We start from the raw sequence: 13479 nt of genomic DNA on the forward strand, positions 1-13479 counted from the left end.
ATATTCTAAAAGTGCTCAGTTAAATGATAAAAGTGATCATAGTGACTATCTTTTGTTTGTTTTGGTTTGGTTTTTCGAGAAAGATTTTCTCTGTGTGCTCTGCCCAATCTGTGACTTCCTATTTAGACCAGGCTGGCCTTGAACTCACAGAGATGTTCCTGCCTCTGCCTCTTGAGTGCTGGGATTAAAGGTCACCACCGCCTGACTGACGACTATTTTTTTAACCTTCATTTTTTTTAAAAAATAAAGTCTTTTATTTTTTATTTTTGTTTATTTATTTATTATATATAAGTACACTGTAGCTGTCTTCTGATACACCAGAGCTGTCTTCTGATACACCAGAAGAGGGCATCGGATCTCTCCACAGATGGCTGTGAGCCACCATGTGGTTGCTGGGAACTGAACTCATGACCTCTGGAAGAGCAGTCGGGTGCTCTTAACCACTGAGCCATCTCTCCAGCCCTTTAACCTTTATTTTTATTTTATGTATGTGGCTGTTTTACCTGCATGTATGTTTACCATGTGCATGCAGTACCGACAGAGGCCAGAAGAGGGCGTCAGATGCCTTGGAACTGGACTGAAGGTAGTTATCCACACAGTGTAGACGCCGGTCCTCTGGAAGAGCGGCCAGTGCTCTTAACCACCAAATCATCTCTCACGTTCCATGATGACTATTTTACCAAGGAAGTATCGTGTTTTCTGCAGCCTCTGGGGTCTCCATGAATACAGAAAGGATGTCATACGGAATTAAAGCTTCAGGTAAGGTGTCCTTTACCAGGAGTAATTTACTGTTCGGCGAACTCAGTGGGATGGCTTTGGGAAATGCATGCAAATGTATGCAAATCGCATTCAGAGTCGCATAAAGTAGTCTGTGAGTACCACCTCCGCATTTACTAGAAAGAAATCTGTGGCTTTGTACCATGCCACTCCGTGTTCTGTCAGGTGTCTAATCTGTCCCCTCTGAAAGACGCACCTGTTAGGGAGAGGCGTGCGCATGGATGTGCATGGGCCCCAGAGGCAGAGGGGTTGATGGCGGCCGCTTCAGAACTGCTTAGCAGTGAGACAGAAGCTGCAGGTCTAAGACTGTAGACTTTAGTATTTGTGTCGGCGAGATGGCTGAGTGGGGTAAGGTCCCTGATGATCTTAGTTTCAGTCTTTGGGACCCGCCACCCTATTAATCACCAGGGTTGACTAGGCTGATCTGGGTGACTAGGTGGGCGTCACAGCTCCCCAAATGTTCCTCCCAAAGGAGAGTGCTCAATGGAAGAGAACAGCACTTCTCAATAAACGAGGGTGGCTTTGGGGGACAGGATATACAAGTAACTATGCTTCCCAGATACAGCTTACAAACGAGTTCTCATGGTCCAATATTTAAAACTTTCAGCCAGATAGGGCAGTGCACAGCTTTGATCCCAGCACTCAGAAGGCAAAGGCAGGCGGATCTCTGTGAGTTTGAGGCCAACCTGGTCTACAGAGTGAGTTCTAGGACAGCCAGGGCTACAGCAAAAAGACCATGACTCAACAACAAAACAAACAAACAGAATTGCTAATAGTTTTTGCATGTAAATGTACATCTCAGGTGTGTGTTTGGGCATGCCTTTACGTGTGTGTGTGTGTGTGTGTGTGTGTGTGTGTGTGTGTGTGTGTGTGTGTGTGTGCATGGAAGCCAGAAGTTAGCATCAAGAGTCTTCCTCATTTCTTACCACCTTATTTTTTGAGGAAGGTTTCCTGGAACCTGGAATCACAAGCACATGATACCATGCCCAGCTCTTTTTTTTTTTAAATCTATTTATTTATTTTAATGTATGTGAGCACACTGTAGCTATTTTCAGACACACCAGAAGAGGTCATCAGATCTCATTACCAATGGTTGTGAGCCACCATGTGGTTGCTGGGAATTGAATTCAGGACCTCTAGAAGAGCAGTCAGTGCTCTTAACCATTGAGCCATCTCTCCAGCCCTGTGCCTGACTTTTAAATGGTGCTAGAGATTTGAACTCAGGTCTTTCTACTCCTCACAGCAAGCACTTCACCCACCGACCCATTTCCACAGCCCCAGCTGGGCGGCCTCATACAAGGTGAAGGTGAAGGAAGGTGGTAAGAAAGGAGGCTTAGCACAGAGCCATGCTGCAGTCTGGGCAGCGTGAACTTCAAAAGTAATTCAGTCTTCAAGAACTTGGTTCAATTATCATTCCAGACAGCAGGCTCATTTGTCCCTACAAACACGCTCTGGTTCATTCATTTTGACAAAGATTCAGAGAGCATGGCTCTCCCATCAGCGCTCTGCAGGGTTCCAGGACATAAGGGCAGAAAGGACACTGTCGGTTTTTTTTTTTTTTTTGTTCACACTAAAAGGAATCTTTTCTCGCTGCCCTCGCTCACAGGGACTTCTTTTTATCTCAGAGCTTAACCCCCCAGAGCAGGAGACAAATGTATCACCCAGAAACAACACACACAAGTCAGGTCTGGCAGCCTTGACTGCAAGAGATACCAAGGAGGAAAGGTCTGGCTGTACCTGGGAAGGTCAAAAGCACTCGGAGGAATGCACTGTGTCTCAGGGGTGTGCAGGAGCCTGCCAGGTGGGTTGGCAGAAGGGATGCTGTGTGTCAGGGCACAGAAGCATGAAGCCACACGGCTGTGTGTTCCAATTGGGAAGTGTGGACAACGGTGTCAAGGTGTACCCGTCTTTCCCTGGCACCCGTGGCTCTTACAAATGCCGGTGACATTTATGGGCCCCAGGGGCTTGCTCCTCAATTATGGTAAACAGCGACTCTGTGCTGTTTGTCCTCTGCTGTTGCCTACGCTTCCACACTTCAAGGAGACCGAGTCACCAAGAACTGGAGCTATCTGCGTCATCTTGGCGTCCCCCCTACCTGACAGAGATCCAGGGCAGTGCCTTCCCCTGGACTCTCGAGTAGGCAAAAGATGGGAATTTGCAGGAAGTGTAGGAACAGATAAAAATTCTCCCACCTTCATGGTGACCTTCTTCACTGAGCGCCCCTTTAGTGACCAGCAGTTGGGAGTCTGTATATTAGTATCTCACTTAATCGCCACCTGTGGGGCACATATGGAGTCCCCTACCTTGCAGAGGAATCAGTGCAGATTGGAGGCATGGCCTTGCTTGTGGGATAGAAGCAGCCTAGGCATGCTGACTTTGGAGATGGGAAGATGACTCAGAGGGTAAAATGCTTGCTCTGCAATCCTGAGTATACACGTTTGTATTTTCGGTACCCACATGATCACCAGATATGGCCGGGCGTCCCTGGAACCCCAGGGCTAAAGGATGGGGGAGAAGCACGGAGAGAGGAGGATCCCAGGGCTGTGATGGCCAGCTAGTCTAGTCAGATGATGACCTCCAGCCTGAGACCGTGTCTCCAAAAACTGTGGTGGAGAGTGATAGAGGAAGATACCCGAAGGCAACCTCTAGCCTCAACACAGTCTAGCATGGGTCAATGCATGTTTGCATATGGGTAGCACACATGCAGACAAATGCTTTGAGTGCAGACCAACTGGTGGGAGGGCGGAGGCTTTGAGCTCCGCTTTACCCAAGTTTACCATTGTCATTTCAGTGTACTTTGTAAAACAGTATGGACTTGATTTGTGTGTGTGTGTGTGTGTGTGTGTGTGTGTGTGTGTGTGTGTGTGTGTGTGTGCCCGTGTGTTGCCTGCATGCTAGTTTATGCACCATGTGCATTCAGTGTCTTTGGAAACCATAAGAGGTTATCAGATTTCCTGGACCTGAAGTTGGAGGTGACTGTGAGTCATCACATGGGTGCTGAGAACTGAACCCATGTTACTGCTCTTAACTGCTGGGCCATCTCTCCAGGAAGTCCTGAGCTCCAGCAGAACTCATGTTACCTCTTCTGGCTCCTTTCCTAAACCAGAGAACCCTTTAGGATGGGGCTGTGTCTGTTCAATCTTTGTACCCCACACCTAGCAGAACACTTATTCTCCTAAGAAGGAGGATCCGAAAGGTCTGGGGTAAATTTGGAAAGTCAAGTTTCCTTAAGTAAGTGCGGATTAGAGTGAGAGACAAGTTGGGAGGAGGCTTTGAAGAAGGTTTGTGGGGGGCAGAATAAGCTGTGGGGTGCTGCCTGCTTGTGATGGGACTCTAAGTATATTTGGGGGAACCCTAAATTCCCAGGCTATGGCTGGGGTACAACTGGGGTGCTCTGTCTCTCTGCCTCTGCCTCTGTTTCTGTTTCTCTCTCTCTCTCTCTCTCTCTCTCTCTCTCTCTCTCACACACACACACACACACACACACACACACACACACACACCCCTACCTGACATCTCACAGGACCAGATCAGAGGCTACGTTTGGAGAGACAATGCCCTTGCCCCATCCTGGAAGGCTAACGAGTGTCTCTATCTAGGTGGGATGCCCTGGGAGTGACTGTGAAACCCGGTTAAGAAGCATCATTTGCGGGCGACAGCTGGCTAATGGTTTAAACATTTCTCGAGTGCCTCTTGTATGTTGAGGTGGATCCTGGGAATCGAGACCAATCATGTCTGATGGTTAATAGCGACTGTCAACTTGATGGAATATGGAGTCGTTGCAGAGGTACCCTTCTGGGTAGGTTCTTGAGGATGCCTCCAGGAGGGACAAGCCCGTCCCCAAGAGTGGGTAGTACTTTCCAGTGGCCCAGATCTAAGAATGTCCCAGGAGAAATCAACGCTTACCACCTGACTTGGCTTCTTTCTGGTGTGGGAGTTTGTACTATTGCTGTTGCTCCACCACTGCCCTCTGCCATCAGAATCCGGCGTCTTTGGCTTTCTAACCTGGATGGACACCAGCAGCTCTCCAGGAATCCTTCAGACCTTCAGCACCAGACAGAAACTGCTGAGACATCCAGCCACCAAAGTTATCCATCAGCTCCCAAGTGCTCAGCTTGCAAGCCAGCCAGCCAGCCATTTTTGGACCACAGAGACCATAGTGGGTAAGCCAGTCTGATAAATCCCTTTTGTAACATACACTCATCCCATTGGTTCTGTTTCTCTAGAGAACCTTGACTGATACAGTGTCCCATTTCCATGTTAATGAAGGGACAATGGAGTGACTAAGTTAAGAAATGGGCAAGTGGGTTGGGGATTTAGCTCAGTGGTAGAGCGCTTGCCTAGCAAGCATAAGGCCCTGGGTTTGGTCCTCAGCTCCGGGGGGGGGGGGGGGGGGGGGAAGAAATGAGCAAGTGAGCCCTGGACCGATGATAATAAGCATTTCAACAAAAAGACAAGGGATGTTTAGACTTATGGAGAGGCGGGGAAGTAGAGGCTGGCCTGCAGCTGAGATGCTATTTGGACTGAGAAAATTCAAAGGACAAAATGGCACCAATCAAGCCAGAAGCCAGCGCTCTCTCTCTCTCTCTCTCTCTCTCTCTCTCTCTCTCTCTCTCTCTCTGTGTGTGTGTGTGTGGTGGGAGGTGTAGTGGGACAGGGTGGGGGCGGGGTGAGGGACACGGTGTCTATACAGAGGCTATAACTAGAACAATGACCTTGAGGCAGAAACCAATAAGACGTTACATAAACAGAAGGTCAGGCTAGCCAGAGGCTGGTAAACTATAGGCAAAGAAAGGGTCACAAGCTCCCGTGGAAAAGATACATAGAGCCAGGCCTGGCGAGATTTTTATTAAAAGTGGCTGTATTAGTTAGCTACTGCTGTATAACAAAACGCACCCCCATTCCCATTTAGTAGCTTAAAACTAACCGTGGCTTTGTATACATTTTTTCTGAGTAAGAAAGCACTTTGGGTTGGGCCTGTGGACAGCTTCAGGCTCAACTTGGAAGGCTCCGCTTTAAGCTCCTGCAGATGTTGGCCGGCTCCGTTCCTTGTGGGCCGTTGCTCTGAGGTCACCCTCCGATCATTGCCATGTGGGCCACTCCAAGCTGGCAGCTTGCTCCATCAAACTGTGCAAGCCAAGATGGTGACAGTCTGCTGGCAACGCAGAATGAAACCACTGTCCTTTGTCACCCAGTCTCAGATGTGATATCCTCCATTGCTGTGAGCTGTCTGGCAGAAACAAGCCACAGGTTCCGTCCACCCTCACTCGAGGAACGCCTGGGGGCGCGATCCCGAGATCTTAGAAATCTTTCTGTCACACACAGGAACCCATCGGCAGCATCTGAGCAGGGGGCGACATATTCTCATGTATATTTTCAATGGTCACTTTGGCGTCCTTGACTATTGGAGTCAGGAGTTGGGGGTTGGGCAGGAGTAGACTTCTGGTGAGAGTTAGCAGGCTGTGTGGCTTGGGTAAGGAGATAATGGGGAAGGGGTCTTGTCAGTGGATAGGAGATGAGGACAGGTGGAGCGGAATTGGGGGCGAGTAACACCATGGCTTGTTGGAGCATGTCTTGCCCATAGGATGATGTTGCCTAGGACTAATGCTTTCCGTGGAACAGATAGGATGCCGTTAACCCCAACTTCCTCCAGCCCTACATGAGGCCACACACTTGACGGATGCTTGGCTGGCATTAGGAGCACCGGCTATGAATACAGAAGGTGCCAGGCCAATGGACTGATCCCATGTCCTGAGTCCCACACAAATCCTAACGTTCTCATGCTCAGACCAAGCAAGCTACTGAGTAAAGTGCAGTGTGTGTGTGTGTGTGTGTGTGTGTGTGTGTGTGTGTGTGTGTAGAAGAAATACCTGCCTCCAGTTCCCTCTTGGAACCTGCGAGAGCGGCACATAGCACCCCCTGGTGGTGGTGGTGCAGAAGTGTCGGGAGTTGAGTTGAATCCTTAAGTAAGGGACACAGACATCTACGTGTCAAGCTGCTTCAGGAAAAGGGCTAGAGTATGTTCTCATCCCTGGGGGACAAGGGGATGTCCTCATGCCTCCTGCCCTGGCAGCCAGGCTCTGATCAAAAAGTGATTCACACCAGTAATCCAAATGACATCACCCAACACAAGCCACAATTTTTATGATTCCAACACAGCCTTCGACGTACTGGCATCATCTCGCTTACGAGTCAAGGCCTGGGACTTTGGCTAATTCAGATGTCAGCCTGGCAACAAAAAGGGGAAGCCAGTCTGTTGGATTGGTTTTGCTCTCGGGATCCTGGCCCCACTGGGGGATTTCCAGGGGATTTCTGTGCATGCAGCTACCCTGGACCTCGCCTCCTGGTTAATGGAGAAGGTTGGGAAAAGGACAGGACAGAAAGATCTCTGAATAAAGATTGGGAAGTACAGTACAGGGAGGTTTAGGGATGAGGGGTGGAAGGGAGGAGGGGAAAGGCAGAATGAGACCCTATATTAATATATATATGTATATATATGTATATATGTATGTATGTGTATATATATATATATATATATATGGAGCTGGAGTGGAGACATGGCTCGGCAGTTAAGAGCACTGGCTGCGGGGTTGGGGATTTAGCTCAGTGGTAGAGCGCTTGCCTAGCAAGCGCAAGGCCCTGGGTTCGGTCCCCAGCTCCAGAAAAAAAAGAAAAAGAAAAAAAAAAAAAAAAAGAGCACTGGCTGCTCCTCTGGAGGAGTTGGGTTTGATTTCCAGCTCACAATCATCTGTAAATCCAGTTCCCAAGGGTTCAAGTCCTCGTCTGACCCGCCTTGGGCAGTAGTCACACAAGTAGTGCATGGACATACATGCAGGCAAAATGTGCATACGCATGAAATAAAGATGTTAATGCAAGCAATAGGACATTTTTAGACATTAAATTACATTCCTGTATTTAGTGTGTCAGCATGTATGTGTACAGGTATATGTGTAGGCACACATGTACTACAGCGTTCCTCTGCAGCTCAGAGGACAACTTGTAGGAGTTGTTCTCTCTCCTTCAACCTTCTAGGTCCCAGGGATCGAACTCAGTTCATCCTGCTTGATAGAAAGCACCTTGATCCACTGAGCTATTTCAATGACCTGAATGTTAGGTTGTTGTTTTTTTTTAAACATCCACCAGAATACCTTGGGTATTTTATATCCCATTTAGAGTCTCTTGAGTAGGAATCTTGGTATGTTTGTTACCTCTAAGAGTAAACACAGGAACACTCCTGACAGACAGACACTCTGAAAGCTTCTTCAGGCCTCTTTATTTGCATTTTGTCCTCTCCCTAAGAGGTTTGTCCCACGTGGGTCCGGGAAGAGTGGGTGAGTGGCCAAGTGGGGACCCACAATGCCCACATTCTATTCCCAGCTCTTATCCCTGACTCACGGATGACCTTGCTCAGGTCATGGTTTTGTGTTTCTTGCAAGAGGAAGAAATATCAGAGATGGCAAAGCTTTTATTTTCCCAAGGAATGAGAGTCCTATGGCATGGGGGTGCCTCCTGATTCTCCTGAGCCTCAACCTGCTCATGTCCTGCTGATGTTAATTAATAAAGAAAACAAGTCAGATTAGGATCCAGGGGACTTTGGGAGACACTCAAAGCAAAAAGCAAGGAGTTCCCGACAGGGAGATTTGTGGCCACTCCATAGAAGCCACGCGTGGTTTCTACAACATTTTCCAAGTCACGTTTCCACACAAATAATTTCCCTCATGCCCTCACACTGTCTGTGCAAGGGCAGAGGAAACATTTCCTCTTAATTTCAGGACAAGAGAGTTACAGCCAAGGAGAGGCATCTCTCAGCTGTTTTGTCCCCGGAGTCCCCTTGCATTATTTTGCCATCGAGCATGGCCCTGTTTTGTGAGTTATCATTGGCTAAACACTGTGCACATTCTAGATAAAAGGGGACTGTTGCTGCTGAATAAAGCCACCCGTGAGTGAGTGCCATGTTTACTCTGGGTATCCTCTTCTGAGGTGAAAGCCCACCTCTCACAAGGCTGAATTTTAACAGACAAGGTCTGGGCTATCTCCAAAAAGATGGAGGCAACCCCCCTATGGCTCTGTAGGCAGCGGCAGGATCAGGTCCAGACACCAGGGGAAGGACTGGGATCTGACTCACAGTGCAGAGCCGCAGTTAGCCAGACCCCTTGACAGGAAGACGCCTGTGTACACTTAGACCTACAGCTCCGTCAGGAGCGATGGTATTGCTCAGCCCAGAACAGAACCCGAGGCTGAAAGAGAGCAAGAGATCTCTTTTCAGGGTGCTTTTGCAGAGTTTAGGGTGGTGGCACATGCTCTTCTTGCACCATTAACAGCATCAATGTGGCTAAGATACCTTCACCCACCCCGATCCATTCCACCCTCTTCAGAAGGCAGAGCCCCTGAAACCGGGAACTGCAAGACATTATGGAGAGGGGTGGGTGCAAGACAGGGGCTGCAGGTCTAGCTTGGTAGCCAGGGTGTGTGCAAGGGAGGAGTGATTGAGGGGGCCTGACACCCAGCCCCTCCTGGAACTCATGAAAGTTCTGGGGCCTTTGGCTCTGCCCCAAAGGCTCAACTGCCCGATCCCTGGCTCAGAGGCACCAACTGGCTTTCAAACTGGAAAAAGAGGTCAGCCAACTCCCTTCCAAACTGGGAAAAATACCCAGACTTAGCTCTGAGACTTCGGAATAGCTGGCTCCACCAATCCCCAGCAGTGCCAGGGGCTGGGGCAGGGTCAGTGGGGGCCAGTAACCGACAGCTGTTCTGTGGGTTATTTTGGGCCAGGGGCTGAGCTTTTCCGTTCCAGGGTGTTGGGATTAAAATAGCCACCTGCAGGGCAATTTCCCTGTAGCACCATAGGGGCTTTTCCAAAAGAAAAACATTCAGGGGTTGGGAGTAGAACAGGGCGTTGACTTGAGGAACAGCAAGGAAGGAATTCTATCACCCTCTAAGACCAACCTCACCTCTGTGGAGCTGGGCTCTAAGCGTTGGCATCTCTCTCTGACCAGATTACTTTCCTGGGCCATCAAAATGAAGGGTTGATGGGGAAAGAAGACTTGGTAACTCCCAAACACTGTTTCTGGCCTTCCTCAGTCCTCGAAGGGAGTGGAGAGACGTCTCTACCCATGCCTTTTCACAGATGATTCGACAGGAGGTCAGGGGCCACTAGGGACCCCGGTTCCAGGTCACTCTCCTCCAAACTGCCCCAGTGCCTCTTGCTTTGGCTTTGCTCAGAGCCACAGAAGATCCGTGCTGGGAGGATAATCAGTTCTATCTCCAAGCTCAGGACCAGCGTGGAAAACGCTGACTGGTCCTGGCCCTGGCTATCCTTTCAGTCACAGCCGGACCTTGGCAGCCACCCGCCAGGCTCACACTCTCCTCCTGCAGGAGGTGGGACAAAAGCAGGTGGGAGGAAGGAGGGGGTCGGAGGGAAGCCCAGCTATCCTGGAGTCTAGCCAATTCTCAGCTTCGCAGCCCCAGGCGAGGACTTGACAGCCTTCGGGCTTTGTCCCAGACTTGGAGCTAGAGTGACCTGGGCCCCTTTGGCAAAGGCGAGGGTGGCGCTCCGGGCGCATGCCCCAGACACGCCCCATGGAAATCGCTCCAGGGATCCGTCACTGAACTTAGTCTTGAGCACCGCTGGCCAGGTCTGTGCGACAGGTCCCAATTCCCCGCCCGAGTAGGGTCGCGCTGGGCTCCCTCCGCGGTCTCCACCTGTGCTTTGGAATGTTCCAGAGGGTCAGTTTCCTTTGCGGGTGAATTCTGCGCCCAGCACCTCTCCTCTGCCTCCTCCCTCCCCGCCGTCCCGACACCCCGGGTCGTTCTGTCCCCGCCGCACTCTCATCGCCCCCGCGCACCCCTGCGCAGCCTCCCCGCCCGGCGCCGCTGCCCTGGGGCTTTCGGCGCCCGGGAGTCAGGGCCCCGCTGCGTCCTCCCCGCCGCGAGCCGAGTCCTCCGGAATCCCCGGGGACATGAGTCTCTACGCTGTCCCCCGCCGCCCCACGGGCGCCTTTGCGGCGCTGGGGCTCGGTAGCCTCCTGGTGCTGCTCGGGCCGGGACGCGCGTGCCCCACGGGCTGTGCCTGCACTGACCCCCACACGGTGGACTGTCGCGATCGCGGGCTTCCTAGCGTGCCCGATCCCTTCCCGCTGGACGTGCGCAAGCTGCTAGTGGCCGGCAACCGCATCCAGCAGATCCCCGAGGACTTCTTCATCTTCCATGGAGATCTGGTATATCTGGATTTCAGGAACAACTCGCTGCGCTCGCTGGAGGAGGGCACGTTCAGCGGCTCGGCCAAGCTGGCCTTCCTGGACCTGAGCTACAACAACCTCACCCAGCTGGGTGCCGGCGCCTTCCGCTCGGCGGGGAGGCTGGTCAAGCTAAGCCTGGCCAACAATAACCTGGCCGGTGTACACGAGGCCGCCTTCGAGAGCCTGGAGTCCTTGCAGGTGCTGGAACTCAACGGCAACAACCTGCGCAGCCTCAACGTGGCGGCTTTGGATGCGCTGCCGGCGCTGCGCACTGTGCGCCTGGACGGGAACCCCTGGCTGTGCGACTGTGATTTCGCTCACCTCTTCTCCTGGATTCAGGAGAACGCATCCAAACTGCCCAAAGGTGAGCCAGAGGGTGGCTGGAAGCCAGGGCTGGGTGGAGAAGGGAAGGAGAGGGAAGAGGCCAGCACGGTCTGGATGTGTGAGGCCTCGCTTTGAGGCTTTGAGGCTCACCAGAAAGTCTCCTGAATGAGGATCCCTGTGGTGTAACTCCGTAAGATCAGCTGCCCGAAAATCTCGGATATGTTGGCAAAGAGTGTTAGAGAACACATCCGGAACTCTTCCAAGTTTCTCCCTTTCTTCACTTGCTACCCAAGTTTAGGACCCGCCCTTTCTCCATCATTGTGGTCCCCATTCTCTCTGGGAGCTTTTAGGTCCTAGGACAGGTGGGTGTGAGCAATGTACCCGACCCTCCTAGTAGGAAAACCCCACGCTTTGTAGGACACCATACCATTTCCAGACCCCAGAGGTGGAGAGGAGCTGGCCAGTCCTGAACACGATCTGGCTGCCACAGATTCGAAACCGGTCCCTCTGTTCCCATCTCTCTTTGACTCTTCAGTCCACCCCTGGTGAGGAAAATTGCCGGTGTGAAATGTGGGACAGAAACCCTTCGGGTGGGCACCTCCCCTGTTTTCCTGCTGCCCCTCCTGATGACCCATACACATACCCAATTGGCTGATGGGAACACAAGAGCATTTGGGAACACAGTACCAAGGAAGTAAAGGCAGAACTGAGAAGGCAGGGACTCCAACACTCATGGGGTGCGTGCCAGGACCGAAGGGAGGTGATATCCTTATGTTTCTACTTGTGAGACTTCGAGCAGTGGCCCAAATTGACCTCTCAGAAAAAGTCCTTAAAACTTTGGCGAAATTGGCTGCGGTCCAGTATAGCAGACATTATAAAAGGTGGCATAGCTGTGATCTTTTTTTCCTACAATTGAGAGCTCAGGAACAGTGTTCCTCTGTGTATGGGACACTTTCTCTAATGGCTTAACTGTGTAACAGTTAGTAAAAGATTTGGCTTGCAAGGTGCAGAGTCTCCCAGGTTTGAAAGATGCCCTTGTTCTCCTGCCTCCCTCCTCAGATCTGCCAGGAGATTCTGAATGATGGAAATGTCCCATGAAAGCCCTCGCTGGAGAGAGGGTCACCTTGTCTTTGATCGCCCCTGTCTTAGTGGACTGCTTCTCAGTTACCCGACTGTGCATCCAGCTTTCCAGTTCAGGGCAAGAGCTTAGGTTCTGTTTTCAGTGATGCTTTAGGTGACTGGGCCCTTGAGTGGGCCCTTAATGCTTCTGTACCTTGGCTTCTTGTCTCTCCAGTACTTGCGTTGACCTCTGACAACTCCACAGAGCCTTGGGTCAGAGTTGGAAGTCATGGGTTTGCATTTTGTTTTAAGGTCCTGGGCACTGAAGGTTTTTGAAGTTTGCCTTTTTTATGTGTTGTCAAGATCAAAACACAGTAATGGAGGTATAACACCAGAGCAAGGGGAGCTATTACTCTCTCAGTGACCGTCATCTATGGGAGAAAATGGACAGCAGGTGGATATGGGGGAGGATGGACAGACACTGAACAGAGACAGTGTAAGGGTCTTACACTGAACAGGGCAGGGCTGAGAGGAAGACTGGTTTCATTCAGCCGGGAAAGGAGGGTGACAGCTGGAATGTACCTCCCGGGGCACAGCGCCAAAGGCTGCTCCAGCTGCTTACAGATTGTGGCCAAGGCAGTGTCCCCAAAGTGAACCAGAAGCGGGGAGGGCAAAGGAAGTGGCTCAGGTTGAGAACTGAATGCAAGACTCGAGTTCTGATCTGGACTCAGGGGCTATAATTCCGGATGAGCCCCTGACCTCCCCAAGCCTCAGTTTCTCTGCTTCTGAATTCAAAATGTGAACATTGTCCTTCTACCTGCTGGGTGGGTTAAAAGCAGTCTCCTTAATGAAAGGCAAGGTGACGCCCAGTATGTAATGGATGCTCCAGGGGTTTAAGTCCCGCTCCTGACTACATCATGCTGGACAGTTCTTCAAACTTTAATTGGTACCTGGTAATTGTGCATATTCATGGGGCACATAACCTGATACTTTAATATATATATATATATATGTATATATATATATATATATATATATATATATATATAAAATGTGCAGCTATTAAATACAAGAAACTTAC

The 13479-nt window shown here is 50.7% G+C and overlaps 1 protein-coding gene and 1 long non-coding RNA gene across 3 annotated transcripts in view; one reads left to right on the plus strand and one right to left on the minus strand.

The window, feature by feature from the left end:
* The window catches only part of LOC108351056 (uncharacterized), a 23292-nt gene extending 12196 nt beyond the window's left edge, over positions 1 to 11096 (minus strand). Inside the window, exons 1-3 of one of the 2 annotated variants that reach the window (XR_015621310.1) lie at positions 10857 to 11096; positions 9729 to 10479; positions 8032 to 9014 (exon numbers count right to left, since the gene is read on the minus strand). This is a non-coding gene — a long non-coding RNA (uncharacterized LOC108351056). Of the gene's footprint in view, positions 1 to 8031; positions 9015 to 9728; positions 10480 to 10856 lie in introns of those variants that run through there. The other variant, XR_015621311.1, reaches the window with a different exon arrangement.
* Lrrc38 (leucine rich repeat containing 38) overlaps positions 10344 to 13479 on the plus strand; it is a 22080-nt gene continuing 18944 nt past the window's right edge. Inside the window, exon 1 of the mRNA NM_001107991.1 lies at positions 10344 to 11379. Coding sequence (NP_001101461.1) covers positions 10737 to 11379 — 643 coding nt within the window. The 5' untranslated portion in view covers positions 10344 to 10736. The remainder of the gene's footprint in view (positions 11380 to 13479) is intronic.

Source organism: Rattus norvegicus, chromosome 5 (assembly GCF_021556685.1).
Source record: "Rattus norvegicus strain SHRSP/BbbUtx chromosome 5, alternate assembly SHRSP_T2T, whole genome shotgun sequence".
In the NCBI taxonomy this organism is placed as follows: Eukaryota; Metazoa; Chordata; class Mammalia; order Rodentia; family Muridae; genus Rattus; species Rattus norvegicus.